Consider the following 20,122-nt stretch of genomic DNA (forward strand, 5'->3'; position numbering starts at 1 on the left):
GATGCCGTAAACCCATACACCAAACAGATAGACAACACACACACACACACACACACACACACACACACACACACACACACACACACACACACACAAAGAGCACTTACAGTCCTGGGTGGCATGCAAAGTCCTAAATAAAACTTTAAAATAAATAAATAAATAAAAATCACAGAACAACAGGATTACTCCCATTCTTAGTCTACTCCTCTCAATTTTTTTCAGGATTCCTCAGTCACCCGAGACATCCTGAACCAACTGGAAGTAGCCCTTGCTGCTTGTAAAACACCAGCATGCTGTTTAACATCGTGGGGATGTTTTTCAAAACAATCCTGCCAAGTAACTAGGCTGCAGATTTGTTTAAGACAGCACACAGAATTCTGCACATATGCAGTTAAATGTGTGAATTTCATATTCCCAGAAACTGGAACAATCATGGTTCTTTTTACAAAAAACTGCAATATTTTCATAGGTAGTTTCTAGGCTTGCAGTCCAGGGGATGATTGAGAAGACTAGCCCAAATTTCCAGTTGCTGCCAAGCATCATCTGGTTAAGTGACTTGCTCAAGGTCACACAGTAAGCAAATGAGAGACAAAGGAATCAAATCTTGTATCACAAGAACTACACTTAACAGCCTTAATCCTCTATGCCAACTGCCAGTCAGAGTAATAATGAAAAAATACAGTACTTAGAGCTATATTGTACTTGGAGGGGCTGCAGACCACTGATGCCCTTCCACATAGCATATCTTATAGTGGGCTCAACAAACTATCCTGCCTGCAGAAGAATCTAGCATCACAGTTAAATTTATCTATGTGTTTATTCATGAAGGAAAACGTCATTACAGTAAAGTTCTGTCTGAAAAACTAACTTTTACACAATAATACTACAACATCAAGAGGTATTATAAACCCAGTACAGTATGTGAGCACAGCCAAAAATAATGTATCAAAAGAAGTCAGTTCTACTTCCTAGCTACAGAAAATTCTACAGGAAAGCAGAGTTTTTTTTAATTATTTTTATTGCTGATTACATTGCATCAAATGACACCATTTCCTCACAAACCAGAACTATTTATTCTAGAATTTACAATGCACACTTGTGTCACAAATGTCATACCTTAAACTTCAACAACATCTTGGTCTGTACTATGCCCACCATTCCTTACTGTACCTATTCCAGTTCTTGTTTTCCATTCTACATCTCATTACATCTATAACTCATTTTCCCCTTACATTTTTAGGCCTTCGAGTTCTTTTTCCAACATAACTGCAAGATCTCTATGGTCTGTGTCATTCTTTCTTTTACATTTATCACCTCTGCCCTTATCGTAAACTGTGGCTTTTTTCATAACTCTCCATGAGGGATCTAAAATATTCTTCACACCATATACCAGACTGTGGTCCTTTTTGTTCCCACTTTTTTGGATAGTTCCAACCTTCCAGAGAATGAAAAGACCCAAACATCCCAAGGGGAATTTCTTTTAAGTATTATTCCCACATGCCTTCATAACTTCCCAAGTTTTTTTTTTTTTAAATCAAGCAAGCACTTCCGTATGGCACTTCCTTTCCCATGTCACCAGTATTTTCTGCCTAATATGGATGGCACGGTGTTGTCACCTCACAGCAAGAGTTTCCCGGTTCAATTATTGGCTGAAGTGCCTTCTGTGCAGAGTCTGCAAGTCCTCCTCATGCTAGTGTGAGTTTTTCTTCCAGGTGCTCTGGTTTCCTCCAACATTCCAAAGACATGCAATAGGCGGACTGGGCACTCTAAACTGGTCACAGGTGTGAGTGCACATGGAAGTGTGTGGTGTGGATGAACTACTGTAGCAGGGCTAGTCACCCAGCAGTGTAAACCTTGGCTGTAGATGACTGTCACTACTGAAGTGACACCACAACCCCATGTGCAAAAATGGGAAAAAGGGGTTGTGGACGGATGTATGGTTTGCTCCCCCCCAAACATCCAGGCACTAAATGTCCCATATGTTCAAACTTACATGTTCTTAATTATTTCCTCACAGCTTTCTGTATAGCTTCTTCCCACTCCTTATCCCCCTTTCAAGTGGCAATTCTTCCCTGTCTCTTTACTGTAACATAATGAAAGTTAATCCAATTCTCCCTTCCCAGTTGTTCCTGAATAGTGTATAGAGAATTACTACAGCTCTGGCCATCTGTTACGCCCACTGTGTCTTACAAACAAATGGCAAGCTGAAATAACACAGCACTATGAATACCAAATCTACATGTTTATGCAGAAAATACCTAAACTACCCGTATCTCCCGCTGATAATTATTCATGAATTTCACCTTTCTCACTCCTCCCTCCTGTTCCTATTTGTCCAACCCCCTCTCTTCTGCCTTCTCTTTTCTATGCAGCATGCTCATCTTTGTCAAAGGCATAAAATGAAACAAAATTACTAAATTCCTAGCTCCTGACAAAGCAATACTTTCTGAAGCCTTTCAAACTGCCTCACTAAACTTCAAGTCATAATACTTTTTTTCTCCATTCTTCCTCAGAACTCTCCTCACCTCCCACTACCATCTCATTTAGCAATCTGGACATTCAAATGAAATCCCTGGAAAACAGCTCGTTCTCCTTCCCAGGTGAGCACACTTGAGGTTTTCAGAATGTCTTCCAGGCTCAAACCATTCATTCTGCTCTGTTTTGCCCCAAACCTTAATTTCACACAGGAGGGTTTATTTTCTTCATCAGAGTCACATACAGCATCTGGTACTGGATGCTATACTCTGCTAACAGGGGGTTTGCACACAGCAGTAACTCATCCTCCTTCATATTTGACTTCATCAAGTCAGCATTATCTAGTGAAAAATCCAGCACAGAATTTTTATTTAACCTGCCTCTACATTCCTACAGTGTCTGAACATTTTATCCTGACAGTTATTACTAATTTCCAATAACTGCAAGTGGTCACCAAGTATTCTTTTCTTCTAGGTTTGGATCCATTTACAACAAAATTAGCACCGGTTTTAGTATCCAACTACTAATATCCTTCTGTTGTGTTATCTTCTGATTAGGTCAAATAATGCATCACAGTGAAACAGCAAGGGCTTTCCCACCACGGTGTTAAGGTAGGTGGAATCCTGAAGGTTACTATTTAAGATCAACCATCCAAACATGCAAATGCATCTCCATCAATTTATCCATGAACACTTTCAGACCTTCTATCACCATTATCTGTGAAGTGAGATTGCATGCATCATTCTCTAATTACATGGCACCCAACTGTCATAAATAACTTGCTGAAGAACAAGCCAACAATCAGAGCATATGGCACTTCTTTCATTAGTATCTGGTGTATGCCATTCTAACCACCTACCCACCCATCATCTTTGCTTGTTGCGCACTGTAAATTCAGGGGTGTCCAACAATCTTATTTGTGACTGTAACCTATCTCCCCACCCTTCCTCACTAAGACTTTCTGCAACCTTAAAGCACCAACATTTCATGTGTCTCACTTCCTGCAGTGGCATCAGTAAGGATTATTTGGTCCTGCAAATTAAGACCAAAGCAATGACATGACAGATAAATTATGTCTGTGAAAAGGGTGAAAAAATACAAGAGCATAAATGCACCATCGTGTTTTATCAGTACATACTACCACCATACATCTGGAATGATAGGAGGATAATTCTTCTTCTTCTTCTTCTTTCGGCTTTTTCCCGGATTGGGGTCGCCACAGCGGATCACCTGTCCACTCATGACTGGCAGTGGAGTTTTAGGGTGTCGAATTGCCAGCCCGGCGCAAAACCTTTCACAGAAGGCACACACACACATACACTCACACCTAGGGCCAATTTAGAGTGTCCAATCCACCTACAGCATGTCTTTGGGATGTGGGAGGAAACCAGAGCACCTGGAGGAAACCCACGTGACCACAGGGAGGACATGCAGACTCCACACAGAAGGCACCCCAGCCAAGGATCGAACTGGAGAAACTCTTGCTGTGAGATGGCAACGCTAACCACCGTGGCCGCCCTGAATGATAGGAGGATAATAAAGACTCAATATTATTTACTGAAGCAGAGCAAACGTAGATGCTACTTTTAGTAAAAAGGAAGCTTCAACAATGTGGTGCAGGGAAATCCTCATCAGTGAGCGCAATTTTGAAATAAGGAGAGCTAGTCCTTGCCATCCTTTCTGAATTATTTTAGAAGTCTGAAATTGAGAACTCTTAAGATGTTTCCCTCTGAAATGGATAGAGGATGAAGATGCCTTTTTTTCTATCCCACATCTCACCCCCAGCTGAATCCTTCCTTTGAGTAGGCACTAAGGTTTCTATTTTTGGAAAGGGTGCTACACAATAAGGAGTTACAGGCCTCAAGACCAATGAAGCAGGTCTTGTATTTCTGGGAAGGGTCTGGCAATGAAACTTCCTGGTACTGGTATATGTTCCAAAGCCTAAACAGATCAGCCTAGTCCACCGCCCACATCCAAGAAACAATGTCCTCCAGAGGGACAAGACCAGGGAGCGAAGAAGGTTACAACTACAATCCAAACATCAGAATAACTAGTGGACAGCCAAAGAACAGCTTAAGTTACATCAAGTATTCCATGAATCAAGCAAGTTTTGATTGCAAAGAATTCAGCTGATCCACAGTGAACTTTAAGGACTGGATGTCCTCAAAATGCAAGCCAAGACTCCAGAGCACTTATCTTGTGCCTTCCTGACTCAGCCTGGCATACCCAGAGTTACAGTGCTGCAACCTATTCTTTGAGCAAAGTGTCCCCTTGGTGATACTGTTCAGACTGCTCCATCTGTGTATGTTTGTGTTGGGGGAGCACTAAACAAGGCTGAAGCTTTACCTAGCTGCATCTGTTGGTTGTCTGATTTCACAGCTGGAAAATGTGGCAGTTAGAAATGGCACAATAACAACCAGGCAGACAAGGCAGAACTGGTGGCATTCTTGTTTAGCAGTCTACATAAGTAACAATATTAGTTCTTGACGCCTATGAACCTAAAGCTTTTTCTTCTTATCATATGAATGTAAGCACTTTTTTTCTGAACCACAGAAGTTGCTGCTTTTATATACACAGGAAAAAGCTTTGGGCTGGAACATATGGCTTTCAAAGTAGACTCATAAGAGTACATGCCTACTCCAGGGTCCTTCTTGACATCACATAATTTTGTTACTAAAGAAATGCTAACACCATTCACCCAGCTAAAAACACTCTTTCTTACACAAAGACTGCAGGCTGGAGCAGAGGGTTGCATCTGTGAACTACAGTTCCTGTTGTACTGGGTTTGATTATCTTAGCCCCCATTTTCCATACTGTGTGACCCTAAGTAAGTCGCTTAAAGAAAAAGTGCTGGGAGTAACTGGGATTTTGGGCTAGGCTCCTGAGTGGTCCCAAGAAATGCAAGCCTAGTAACCACCTATGAACCATTGCATGGATTTTCATAACATTCTTTAGCTAGAAAAACATACTTCTGTGGATTTATATTCAAACTGTTGTTTATTTATATACTAATTTATTAAGCAGTAGTCCAGCTGGGGTCACCAAGGAGATATTCAAAAAGACAGCAGTTCTCACAATAGACATGAATCACATTTCCATTAACAGTCAGGTATGCCTATCTCTGGTTAAATCATAAAAACAATATATTTGTGTTTTCTTTTGCTCTTACCCTCTCACTGATAGCGTTGTATTTGATGGCCAGTTCATCCCTCTCAGCTCGACTCTGTGCAAGTAGGTCCTCAACACGAGACAATTCCTGCTGTAGGACATGGTTCTCTTCTTGTAGGGAAAGTACAGATGTCATCTCAAATGATACTTCTGAAACGAAAAGACATAATGTCATCACTTAACACTGCTAGTATCACTGTTATTTTTTTGTTGACATATTTTTTGCTCCTTTGTGCCTGATGACCATCTGAGCTGCAGCCATGTCATCGTACACTCACTCTCTATACCTATTTGTTATAGGACAACAGTAAGGCTGAAACTCCCCAACTGCTCTCCTCTCCAGCAGATAGTTTTCTCCCACCACTGGTCTCCACTGGGGACTGTTGATGAAATATGCATCCCAGGACAGGTGCCACCAACATTTCTCCTGGAAGATGTGAGAAAGCAACACCTCATTATTTCTGTCCCTCCCAGTCAGCTCCTCCAATGCCCATCATTGTTACTTTTAAGTGCTGATGTGAGCAAAGTAAGAAAAATAACAGTAATTAAACAGATAGTGATGGCACTATAACTTCTTACATTGCTTAGTCCATCATGATAATGTGCAGATTACAAATCTGACACAACAGTTAATTTTAGAAAAGCTTACAAAGGTACACAATAAGCTATTCAAAGAAAAAAATGGAAATTATTTTAAAAACTGAGGGAATACATGTTTTAATGCAAACTTTAACTAACACTTTTATCTTTTTCATTTAGAATTCATCAGTCTGGCAAAATCTTTTTCATTGAACAAGACCAAAGTGCTTATAAAGGCTTGTTTGTGTCCCAGTTTCTGGCATTACTCTTTGGATATTTGGTAATTGTCGCTGGGAGTCTAATATGGCCCTTCCAATCTGATTTTACATAAACTATATCCAAATTGTGCAGCTAATAAAAAGTGTAGTTTTGCTTCTCTCTGAACTTTTCAAAGGATGTAAACGTCTATAAAACTTATGCCAAGTGTATTTCAAAATTATTCCAAAAGCCATGCTAATTTTTTGGGAATTTAGCTGTCTGTTCAACTAACAGAGCAAGGCTTGTCTGGAAAGTGTATTTTCTATTAGTGGAAGTATAATTATACACATATAATCACAGTATCTCTGAAAACACATGATCCCAAAGTTCAGTGCAGGAGTCATGAACTTCCTTCTACTTTTATGGCCTACCATACTTATATATTTTTTCAAAAATACCTTCCTACCATTTGGATTTCAATGATCCATCAGTGCACAATAAAAATATCAATTGGTGCTGCCTGCCTATATCTAGGAAGTGCTAACCAGGGTGAAGAGAGTTAACAGTTTCAAGAAAATCATACAGGGCATTCTGCTGCATGAACAGCCTTTGACACAGAATGGATACCACCTCTAAGTACAGCAATAGGATGGTGGGGAGGGGGAGTGGATAAGGCAAATGCATTAGACAGACATGCATTAAAATAGGTACAAATGACACCACTGTATAAACAAAGACGGAAAAAAGTGACATTCTCCACATAAAGACCACTTGTGAACATAAAAGTGTCATACTGGGAACAGCACTCCTCTTTCAGAATGAAAGTGGATCCCAAATCCTTCCACATCATGTGTTCTAGGAAGGCACAACTGTATCCTGGATTTTCCTGTGAGGTCAACTTATAATGGAAGCACTGCCTTCCATAAGCAGTAAGATGGAGGAGATCTCTGTAACTACAAAATGAATTTATGATATGTAGGAGGGGGGCCAATGTTATGCATTTAAATTAAGAAAAATAGAATTAAATGGCAAACTACCTGTATCACTTGATATGCCCACATCCTTGTCAATAAGATGCTGCTGATAGCAGCATCCTCCTATCTCCTCAGAAGAACTTCTACATATATAGGCTCCAAACATTCCTAACTATTCCAGTGTTTCCTCTGAAAATACATTCTATGTGCCAGGGAGTATTTGAGAGTAGAAAAAAAAAACTTTCCTCATGTTGTCCGAAGCCCACCCTGTCCTCCAACTATGCTCTTTTATTCTTGTTCATCACCTTTTCCACAAAGATGTTACAATTTCATACTTAGTCAGGTCCCTGATTTTTATTACAACCACTTGTTCATACCTTCTTCAACAATAAATTTATTTTTGTTCCTTGAGTTTCTTTACATGTGTGTATGTACTTATAAATGGGCATACACACACACACACACACACACACACACACACACACACACACACACACACACACACACACACACACACACACACTTGTGTAGACCTTGCTCCACTTTAAATTAACTTTAGTGAACAGATGCAATCCTGACATAGACGGAGCTCCCAGAACTGTCAAAACAAGAATGGGGGAAATCACTATTTATTTTATTTTACATTTGTTGACCGGGCTAGTCCAACTGGATACGTGTCCATTTTCAGTGGAGGTCCGGGGAGAAAAGCTCCAAAACTAAAACATACTAAAAACTATACTAAAAGTAACACACAAAATACATCTAAAAACAAAAATATACTTAAAAATATATAAACATGTGATGCTAATGATTAGGAGATGGCATTAATATAGAGTAATTCATCTTTAGTTTAATATAGTATACAAAAAGAAATGTAGTATCTGGTAGGTTTTGTGCATGGTAAGTAGTACTAAGTAGTACTAAGTAGTGACTGAGATAGGAATTAAGAGTGAAGATTTGAGTATAGATTGGGTACTTAAAGATTTAAGGTAGAAAAAATTAGGTTATGTGGGTAGCAGATAGATTAGAGAATAACAGCTAGGCAGGGTTAGTACAAGAACATAACCAGTGGTTGGAGAAGAAAAGTTTGAGGTTAGTTTTAAATAGTGGGAGAGAGGTTAGGGTTGTAAGGTCTTGTGGTAGTTTATTCCATATTTTACCAACCGAGTTAGAGAATATGGAGTCACCTGCTGAGTTGTTAGATAAGGAAGTATGAATCAACATTTTGTTAGCAGAGCGTAGATTTCTCAAGTTGTTATAAGGTCTTATGAGGGAAGAGAGAATAGGGATATTATTGGGTTGGTATAGGGCTTTATGGGCGATTATAAGTTGGTTAAAATGTAATAAGTGAGGTAATTCAAGCCAGTCTAGTTGTTTTAGGTTCAGACAGTGATGAGTCCTGTAAGGTGTACTTGTAGCAAATCTGGCGATATTGTTATATGCTCTAGCTAGTTTGTTAAGATTATTTGTAGAAAGATTGTTGAATATTGGGGAAGCGTATAATAGGGTAGAAATTAAGTGGGTTCTAGCTATTGTGGTTCTGGCAACTGGTGTCAAGAAGGGTTTTATTCTATAAAGCGATCCAAGTTTTTTGTTAGTCAATTTTATTGTAGTGTTTATGTGAGTGTCAAACTTTAATTGATAGTCAATTGTGATTCCTAGGAGTTTGGTGGTGGGGTCAGGAGAGATAACAGTATTGTTGTTTGATGTAAGTGTAAAATGAAGTGGGGGAGACAAATGAGAGGGTTTAAAGAGCAAAAGTTTGGTTTTTTTGGGGTTGAGGAGAAGACAGTGGTTGGAGAACCATTCTTCTATAGTGGTAAAGGCTTTTTGTGTGATAGAATGAAGTTCAGTTTGGGATGAGGCAGAACAGATGATAGTAGAGTCATCAGCATACTGAATACAGGTGGAGAGTGGAGTAGAGAGATGAAGGTCATTTATAAAAATAGAAAACAGAAGTGGACCTAAAATAGAGCCTTGAGGAACATCTAGGGAGGTGGGAAGGAGATCAGAAAGATGGTTTTGCCAGAGAACTGCTTGTTTACGGTTTTCTAGGTATGATGTAAACCAGTTCATAGCAAGATTGTCCAGTGAGAGGGACTTCAGTTGGTGGAGGAGAAGTTGATGATTAACCATGTTGAACGCTTTAGATAGGTCTACAAAGAATGCTGAGGAAAGAATATTGTTATTACGATTATTGTTGATAGAGTTAATAAAAGATAGCAAGGCAGTGGTAGTACTGTGAAATGGCCGGAATCCATGTTGGCAGTTAGCAAGGAGATTATACTGAAGTAGGTGAGTTATTAATTGTTTGTGGATACATTTCTCCATAATTTTAGCAAGTGGAGAGAGTAGAGCTATAGGGCGATAGTTGGACAACTCAGTAGAGTCACCACCTTTGTGAAGTGGGATGATATGTGAGATTTTCCAAATAGATGGAATGGTGCCTTCTTTTATAGTTCTATTGATCAATATGGAGATTGGGAAGGCAATGGCTTTGGCTCCTATTTGGAGGTATTCTACAGGTAATTTATCAGCTGAGGGGGTAGTAGGTTTTAATTTTTGAAGTAAGGAGGAGATATAGGAGGTGGGTATAGGTTCAAGGTGAAAAGGGGGGCGAATGGAGCTTGGGCTTGGCAAATTGGAGGTATCAGGGTTTAGTTGATTTGCTAGATTTAATATAGTAGTAGTAAAGAAAGTATTAAAGGCATTTGCTGTTTGTATTGGACAATCAGGTTTGGAGTCGAGTGGATAAGGTGTGGCAACTTTGCCTGGGGAAAGTAGTGTGTTAATAGTAGACCAGAATTTTTGTGGCTGTTGAAGGGAAGATTGCTGAAGTTGGATATAAAAGTTCTTTTTATCTTGTAGGATGGCTTTTTTTGTTAAGTTTCTTTGTTGTCTAAAAGTTTGGTGATCGATAGTGTCTTTTGTGGTACGCCATTTGGCCCAAGATTTATTTCTATTATGGATTAGTTTCTTAGTTGAATTTGAGAGCCATGGTGCTGGTTTGTTTTTCATTCTTATGGAACGCATTGGGGGATGATGGTCTAGGATTGCTAGGAAAGAGTTATTGAAGTAATTAACTGCTTCATTAATAGGGAGTGACTTAAGGGGAGACCAATTGCATTGTTTAAGTTCGGTTAGGAACAATTCGTTGTTAAAATGTTTTTTGCTACGGGCAGTTCTGACTGGAGTGGGGATACTTAAACTTGTTTTATGTCTAATAATGTATATTAGAGAGTGGTCACTAAGGTCATCTGGGAGGGTTCCTGTTGTATAGTTTTGTGGTGGACAGTTTGTTAGTATCCAATCCAGGATGGTTTCTTTATTATTAAGTTTATTTGTTCTGGTTGGAGAGTTTATAGCTTGTGAGAAGCCATACAGGTTAATCAGGGTGGATGGATGGATTGGTGTTGTTACACAAGTACCAGTCAATATTAAAGTCTCCTAGTAGTATTGTTTCCTGAGGGAGATTTGAGGAGAGCCAGTTTAATAAGTCTTCTAATAGTGGGTGATTTTTACCTGGGGGGGAGATAGGTGCAGATTATGTTAACTGATTTGTGTGAGTTAAGTTGGAGTTTAGTAATAATTATTTCTAAGTTGTTGTCTAAGGGTAGTTTATGATTTATTTTGTTGATTTGTAGTCCTGTTTTGTAGAGAATTGCTACCCCTCCACCTTTTTTATTTGTGCAGTCTTGTCTAAACATACAACAGCCTGGGGGAATGATTTCAGTATCTTTTATTGTGGGTTTGAGCCATGTTTCGGTTAGGCAGAGGATGTCAAATTGCTGGACATCTAGAAGAGCATGAATTTGTGGAATTTTGTTGCATATACTACGTATGTTTAGATGGGCTATAGAGAGTGATTTGGAGGGTTTGGTTGGTGGTAAAGGGATTATATTAGGTTTGTTGCAGTTGGTGGGGGCTGGGTGATGGTTTGGGCCTGGGTTGGGGTGAATGTCACCATGTGTTAAGGAATGGATTAGTATAAAGTTGTAGTACTGGAGAGGTTTACAATGATAGTTGCATAATTTTCTAATATTTAGAATTGAGTACCTGATGTGAGTTAGGTGGTGATATTTGGCTTGAAAGTACCTGGGCTTGTAGATGGCATTAAAAAAGCTTATTGATGAAGGTGGAGAAGTTGTTAGAGTTTGTTGGGAAGGGATAGTAAGAGTAGAGAAGAGGGGTTGTTCATAGGAGGTTAAGAGGTAGGTAGTGGTAAGAGTTGTCAGGAGTGCGAGTACTAGTAACCATTGGTATTGGTTAGGCATGGTAGTAGAGTGTAGTAGATATTAGAGGAGAAGGAGAGAAGTGGGGGTTGACTTTATGTAGGATAATACAGATAGTAGTGGGAGGAGATTTATACTTGAGGGGAGTAGAGGAATAGATATAGGGTGTGGCTGTTGTAGATTCTATGATTGGCTGTTGGTAAAAGGGGGTGGGAGTATGAGGGTATAAGTTAAGAGGTACTGGGGGCGGGTGAGAATTGGGGGCAGGGTAGGGGAGCGGAGTGAGCCCGAAGGGCGAACGGAGCGGGAAGACACAAGAGAGTATATTGCTAAGGAAAACAATCTGTGGAGTGGAAGAAGGACAAGGTAGGTCAGAGATGGAGTGCAAGTTTAGTTGTTAAAGTCAGCTAATGTGTAGAGTTATAATATGTTACTAAACTAGAGTGTGGTATAGGAAAGGTGAGGAGGAGAGGGTAAGAAGGAGCAGGTCAGGAAAGAGACTCTGTTTAAAAGACTGGTAAGTGAGGTATAAGGGAGGTTAGAAGAAAGTCTATGAGGAGGAAATAGAGAGGTGTGGAAGCACCACCTTGTTTCCATTTATTTAATTGCAATGACTGGTTCCTGAGCAAGGGGCTAAAAAGAAACAAAGGGAACAAGTAATAATGTTAAAAGAAAGAAAGGAATAGGAGTAGGTGAGAAGATATAAATTGAGATTCAGCACTAGTTGAAGAAAGGGAAAAGGGGGTTATTGACTGGTGGCTGTTCTGGAGGGAAGCTAAACTAACCTATGAGAGTCTATTTTAGTTAGCACAGACATACAAAACAGGACATACTTTCACTTTCTTATTGAGTAGTTTTCTCAGGGAGCTGAAGGGTATGACCTTAGTTGGAGAAATTACAGTGCTTCCAGGAGGGTAGTAGGCAGGTATATCGGTGCTTGAATGGACCAGATAACCAAGTTTCACTTTCTTATTGAGTAGTTTTCTCAGGGAGCTGAAGGGTATGACCTTAGTTGGAGAAATTTCAGTGCTTCCAGGAGGGTAGTAGGCAGGTATATCGGTGCTTGAATGGACCAGATAACCAAGTTTCACTTTCTTATTGAGTAGTTTTCTCAGGGAGCTGAAGGGTATGACCTTAGTTGGAGAAATTTCAGTGCTTCCAGGAGGGTAGTAGGCAGGTATATCGGTGCTTGAATGGACTAGATAACCAAGTCTCAGGTTAGTTCAAACCTCCAAGATAGGACGCTCAGCAGCCAGGTAGAGAGCGGGGAAGATGAGATAACTTCCTGCTTCCATCTGTAAGTCCTTCTCAGTACATATCTTAGTTTGGGCCTGGAACTCTTTGCTGTCTTCATATTCTACTTATTACCCTTTAAGTCATTTGCTATAGCTTTAAGTCCTCTCTCATTTTTTGATGTTGTAAGTAACCCCCCCCCCCCAAACTCTGTACTCTTCACATAATTTCTGTTTCCCAGATTTATTTGTCTGCAGCTTGGTGGAGAATGTCTGACCACCTCTCCACTTTTCACACCCTGACAAGTTCCTTCTCATCCTTTTTACACTATCTTGCAGAATGATTCAGCTGCAGATAGATATGCTATCTCAAGCACTAGGAGATAATAGATATGAAAGCATCACCATATCAGTTAATTTTTGAGAGCACCCTACACACAGGATAATATATAGGTTCCTAGGTTAGTACTAGGCTAACTGCCTGTGTAGGCCATTTTAAGCCTAGCCATTTACTCCATCTGAGAATCAAACCCTGGACCTTGTGTTTGTAAGGTAAACACCTTAACCATTATGCCAACCTCTCACCCCTAAATAAACAGCACTTGCAGGTCTTGAACCCAGGACCCTGTACCCCATAGTCACAGCACTTAACCATTAAGCCATCACATCTGTCAGGAATATTAGGAATATCTTCCTAAGGGCATTTTAATCTGTACAACTATTTTACTGTCTAACATCCTACAGTCCGGGGTACATTTTCTCCACACCACTCATATAATATAATCAGTGCTAGGAGGGTGCACTCAAACCCACATACCCCAAATCTGCATTCATGGACTTTGAATGAATACACTCAAGGCTTCCTGAATAATTTCTCAAGACCAGCTTGCTCACTGGTAAAATGCATAGCATATATCTTATGTAGGAGGCCAGTTTGAAGGAGACTGGAGACTGTAAAGTGGTGACCGGAGAAAGTGTAGTTAGGCAGCATAGGATAGTGGTTTGTAGGATGACGTTGGTTATCAAGAAGAGGAGGAGGAGTGTGAGGGCAGCACCAAGGATCAAGTGGTGGAAATTGAAAAAGGGTAATTGTGAGGTGGAGTTCAGGGATGAGTTAAGGCAGGCACTGGGTGGCAGTGAAGAGTTACCAAATAGCTGGGTAACTACAGCAGAGCTAGTAAGGGAGACGGCTAGAAAGGTGCTTGGTATCACATCTGGACAGAGGAAGGATGACAAGGAGACATGGTGGTGGAATGAGGAAGTACAGGAGAGTATACAGAGAAAGAGGTTGGCAAAAAAGAAGTGGGATTGTCAGAGAGATGAAGAAAGTAGACAGGAGTATAAGGAGATGAGGTGCATGGCAAAGAGAGAGGTGGCAAAGACTAAGGATAAGGGATATGAAGAGTTATATGAAAGGTTGGACACTAAGGAGGGAGAAAAGGACTTGTACTGATTGGCTAGACAGAGGGACCGAGCTAGGAAAGATGTGCAGCAGGTAAAGGTGATAAAGGATAATGAAGGAAACATACTCACAAGTGAGGAGAGTGTGTTGAGGAGATGGAAAGAGTACTTTGAGGGGTTGATGAATGAAGAGAATGAGAGGGAGAGAAGGTTGGATGATGTAGGGATAGTGAATCATGAAGTACAATGGATTAGCAAGGAGGAAGTAAGGATAGCTATGAAGAGAATGAAGAATGGAAAGGCTGTTGGCCCAGATGACATACCTGTGGAAGCATGGAGGTGTTTAGGTGAAATGGCAGTGGAGTTTTTAACTAGATTGTTTAATGAAATCTTGGAAAGTGAGAGGATGCCTGAGGAATGGAGAAAAAGTGTTTTGGTACCAATTTTTAAGAATAAGGGTGATGTGCAGTGCTGTAGTAACTACAGAGGGATTAAATTGATCAGTCACAGCATGATGTTATGTGAATGAGTAGTGGAAGCAAGGTTAAGAAGGGACATGATGATTAGTGATCAGCAGTATGGTTTCATGCCAGGAAAGAGCAGTACAGATGCGATCTTTGCTCTGAGAGTGTTGATGGAGAAGTACAGAGAATGTCGGAAGGAGTTGCATTGTGTTTTTGTAGACTTAGAGAAAGCATATGACAGGGTGCCTAGAGAGGAGTTGTGGTATTGTAAGAGGAAGTCAGGAGTGTCAAAAAAGTATGTAAGAGTGGTACAGGATATGTACGAGGGTAGTGTGACAGCGGTGAGGTCTGCGGTGGGAGTGACGGATGTGTTTAAGGTGGAGGTGGGGTTACATCAAGGATCAGCTCTGAGCCCTTTCTTATTTGCAATGGTGATGGACAGGTTGACAGACGAGATCAGACAGGAGTCTCCGTGAACTATGATGTTTGCAGATGACATTGTGATCTGTAGTGAGAGTAGGGAACAGGTGGAGGAGACCATGGAGAGATGGAGATATGCTCTAGAGAGAAGAGGAATGAAGGTCAGCAGGACTAAGACTGAATATATGTGTGTGAATGAGAGGGAGGATAGAGGAATGGTGAGGATGCAAGGAGTAGAGGTGGCGAAGGTGGATGAGTTTAAATACTTGGGGTCAATAGTTCAGAGTAACAGTGAGTGTGGAAGAGAGGTGAAGAAGAGAGTACAGGCAGGATGGAGTGGGTGGAGAAGAGTGTCAGGAGTGATTTGTGACAGACGAGTACCTGTAAGAGTGAAAGGGAAGGTCTACAAGAGGGTAGTGAGACCAGCTATGCTATATGGGTTGGAGACAGTGGCATTGACAAAAAGGCAGGAGTTTGAGCTGGATGTGGCAGAATTAAAGATGTTAAGATTTGCACTGGGTGTGACAAGGGTGGACAGGATTAGGAATAAGTATATTAGAGGGTCATCCCAGGTTGGAAGGTTTGATGACAAAGCCAGAGAGGCACAATTACATTGGTTTGGACATGTGCTGAGGAGGGATGCTGAGTATATTGGGAAAAAGATGTTAAGGATGAAGCTACCAGGTAACAGGAAAAGATGAAGGCCTAAGATAAGGTTTATGGATGTGGTGAGAGAGGACATGCAAGTGGTTGGTGTGACAGAGCAAGATGCAGAGGACAGGAAGAAATGGAAACAGGTGATCTGCTGTGGTGACCCCTAACGGGAACAGCCGAAAGAAGATGATGATTAGCTCAAGAATAAAACTCTTCACGTCAAATCTGAGTGAAGCATAAGGAAGGATTACACTGGCATGTATTTATATTCTACTTAAAACTGCTATTACGGAGCTTAAGAAAATTTTGGGAGAGATAATCAGCTTCAGCAGGGAATATTACTTACAGGCGAGGACTAGAAGTTGATTTGCAACAGTGAGGATGTATCTGAGGACAAAGATGGAAGACACAAGCTCAGTAGTAGGAATTCAGAGAGAATTTACTTATTATTCCCCAAAGTACAATAATTAGGCTAGTCTCGACAAAAATTATATTTCATGGGAACATGTGCATTTCATTGAAAGCTTCAACACACATCCTAACTTTTTCAGATCAGGTACCAATAATAATTAAAATAAAGGGTCTATATTATCCCAGCAAAAGTTGCTGTGTGCGAATGCGAAATGAGCGACACAAATACATCTAAATGCATTTGAGTGTTTCGATGAATTTGTCAAAGGCAAGGAGGTAGTTGGCCAACTACCTGGAGTTGCCCTTTCTGTTGCTATAGTGCGATCTTGGCGTTGGCATATTTAGTTAGGGGGGGCACATCCCCCCACATTAGGGGAAGTGGGGAGCGAATCCCCCCATCTATTTATGATTTTCATTTAGCCTTTTTTCATGAACAGACACGTGAATTATTTCCCTAGGAAAAAATTTGATTTCCCGGCTGTTTGCGATTTCCAATTTTCATGCATTATGTGTTGACATTCATGTAGTTGCACATATGCACTTTCGCTGGGATAATATAGACCCAAAATAAATATGCAAAGTAGTGAAGTAAAAATGAGACACTGGCACTTCTCAACCTACCTGTTAAAAGGAGAGGAATTTATGGAATCGATAGTAGAAATTTTTGAGAGCTATTAGGGAAGACAAAAAATTGCTTCAGAAATTATAGCTAGTGAGTAGGGAAAAAATGAACACTGAATTTAACATTAGGATAGAAAGGAAAAAAGAGATATGGGTAAGAAGTAATAGTAATCACTTAGACGGGCTGACAAAGGTTATAGTATTGCAGAATAAGGGAAATCTCACAGAACAAGAGGAGGCTTAAATGCAGAGTACTAAAGAGAAAATAAGGGAGTACTTATTTATTCTGAGTGATTCAGGGAATCATTTGGCTGTGTAAACATCTACTGTTGAAAGGTCAAAGCGAATGCCGTCAAAAGACAGCTGTCACCAACGTACTCAGAGATGCAGAGGAGATAAGTTCAGCAAAGGTGTGGGGGAGGGGGTTTCTAATATGTGTATTCGTGCTGGCAGGCCGTGAATGAAATTGGATTAGTGCATGCATGCGCACATGTGTGTGTGTCTATGTCTGGGTGATCCCACTAGAGAGTTAGATAGGGAATCAATAGTTTGGATTTGTGTATGTGCTTGTGGGGCATTGTCAATGCAATACATGGGCCACCAGGGAAAACACTGCCACTGTCACGTCTGACAGCACTAGTATTATCTAGAATACAATAAAGAGATGTGCTATTCAGCAGATAATGAGGTCTTTTTATTGCAGTCATAACGGTCTCTGAAGGACAATTCTACACCATCACACAAAATGACCTACCTGCAGTAGGTGATTTCCAGAACTAATGAAAGGGTTCTGAAACTTAGGGATTGTTAAAACTGAGAAAGTTTTAACACACAGCAGATCTTCACACACATAAACAATCATCTTAAACCCTAGTAGTATCATTCACTCACTATACTCTGCAATATAGATAACATTTATAAGAAACAATATCTTATTTTGGACATGCAAAGAATCAGATATTCTTATTTTAATGATAACTCAATGGTAAAGCTACAATGGACCAGCTTCTAAATTTAACTGATTCATATGAGAATTTAAGAATAACATTTATAATCAAGAGAAAATTATTCTAAGAGAAAAAAGAATGTTTGTCTTTTTGAAAACCTCAGTCCAATCTGCAGCAAAATTTAAAAAGTAAGGATATTAGTCGTTTTAATCCTCTGATTTCTTTAAGTCACACAGCCACATGTAACCTCTTTGAAAGCCATGGCATGTCACTGTGTAGTAGTGTGTAGAACAGAGTAAACAATGAATTCTTCCAAGTAAACTCTGTGTATTAAAAATGGGCTCAAACTGAATGCTCACTTTTTTGTAGACAACTCCTCACCTCATCCCACTGCTAGACAACACATTTTTACAAACTGAAAATATAATTAGGGACTTAGGTACTTGGGCTGACAGCTCTCTCTCTTTTGACGATCATGTGACAAAGATAGTCAGGAAATCTTTATATTTAGTTCAACGAATTTCCAAAGGAAAATCATCAAAGTATCATGAAAGTCTAAAAACATAATCACTCTCTTGATACTCAGCATTGATCAGAGTAGCAACAGAGTACAATGCCCCCTTTCAGATGTATTTCACCAAATATAACAAACAATTAGAAAAACCCCAAAGGTTCCTAACCAAAAAGATCACAGGTCTAAAGTCTATAAGTTACAAAGAGAGGTTGAAAACTCTATCCCTTTATTCAATGTCTCATACACCTTTGAGGGAACATCTCTGTTTTGTTTACTGTATCATAACATATCTGATTGCCTTGGATATCCTGCTTCTCCACAAGTTCAGTATCTCCCCAGTGCTATAACTACAGACCTAAATCTTCACCAACATATAAAATACAGTTGAGGGACATGTTTATAAGCCAACACCTCTCAAAACTCTGGAATAAACGTCTCCTTCAAGTTAAACAGTATGGCTCACTATCTTACGTTAAACATAAACTAAATGACTAGATGGTTATCCACAAATTTACTCCAGGGTTGATCAGTATAGCCATCTTGTAGACAGGGATTGAAAATTGAGGGAGTGTACTGACAAGGTAAGACAGTCATGAGACTCAATGGCCCTGGAATATCTAGGATACTATGACTGGCAGACAGCAGCATCCACTTTCAGGTTCAAATTACAGTCATTTTTTTTCTTGTAAATTAGTTTAAATTTTAATCTATCAACTGTGTTAAAAGAACAGTTTGCCCCATTCTACATGCCTACATATTGTTATTTTAGAAATGACTTAATTAAAAAAATGGAAAGATTGACTTAACTTGTCATGGTATAGTGCAATACTAGTATCAGATGCCAAGATAACTGGTAATCCAGAAAAAATTAGTTAAATACTACAAAATTATACTGTCCATGTTTATCTAAAGACTTTCTTGGAAATATTCAACTGCACTACTGTACTATAGAAATATTACTCTAATTTCTTTTACACTCGTGAACATGGGAAGCACCCTTTGTGATACCAAGTTATTTAGACACTAAACATTTTACACATATTCTTTATGTGCATGCAGTCTCAAGCATATATTCTCAAGAGCTAGGTACATGCTCAAAGATAGAAGTTATGCTCTGTAAGTTTTTGTGGTTTTCCACAATGTATCTTCTCTGAAATGTTGGGTACTAATGGAATAAGTTGCTCTAGAGGGCTTCTTCTAAGTATGAAATCTGCATTTCTAATCATCACAATATACCACTGTATAAATCACACAGCTCTGAGACACTGTCTTGCTGTAGAATTTAGCAAGCCTGCTATAAGTCTTTAAATTTTATTTTACTGATTATGACTAAAGGAATATCTCTAAGGGACTAAATCCAGGCCAACTTCCAGAATTTGGTTTTTCTGCTTTAGTTCCCAAATTATGATTCTATGGTAATAAGAATTCCTAGGAGTAAAAACAGTATTTTGCAATTAACAAGTGCTGCTCTGGCCATTTTGGGGGAGTCTGCAACCATCACAGTGTAATCCAAACACATTAAAATATGATTGGGTTAAGTTCTTGAAAGGGCATAATAGTGGAGCTATGCACATTATAAAGGCTACTGAGGCTGAGGAAATATCAAAAATAAAAAAGAAAGATTAACACAGAGATAACTGGTACATTTGAAACATTTGGTATTTCCCTTAAGATGGACGTAAGGAAATGGGCAAGTTAGCATTTTTTATGTTGTGACCAACAGTGGCCAGTCATGGACTGCATATTTATGGCTTAATATTCTAAATTTATCAGGAGGAGGTTAAATGGCTGCCCACTGAGTAGCAGTTTGACTAACTATCTCCTACTGTGAA

General features: G+C 39.6%; 1 protein-coding gene across 1 annotated transcript in view; it reads right to left on the bottom strand.

The window, feature by feature from the left end:
* Nucleotides 1-20,122, bottom strand: part of CROCC (ciliary rootlet coiled-coil, rootletin) — a 2,018,646-nt gene that overhangs the window by 1,871,278 nt on the left and 127,246 nt on the right. Inside the window, exon 2 of the mRNA XM_044061829.1 lies at nucleotides 5,645-5,793. Within this exon, the coding sequence (XP_043917764.1) occupies nucleotides 5,645-5,779 (135 nt within the window). The 5' untranslated portion in view covers nucleotides 5,780-5,793. The remainder of the gene's footprint in view (nucleotides 1-5,644; nucleotides 5,794-20,122) is intronic.

The sequence above is a fragment of the Protopterus annectens genome, chromosome 2.part0 (genome assembly GCF_019279795.1).
Source record: "Protopterus annectens isolate FY-2018-M chromosome 2.part0, PAN1.0, whole genome shotgun sequence".
NCBI classification, from domain to species: domain Eukaryota; kingdom Metazoa; phylum Chordata; order Ceratodontiformes; family Protopteridae; genus Protopterus; species Protopterus annectens.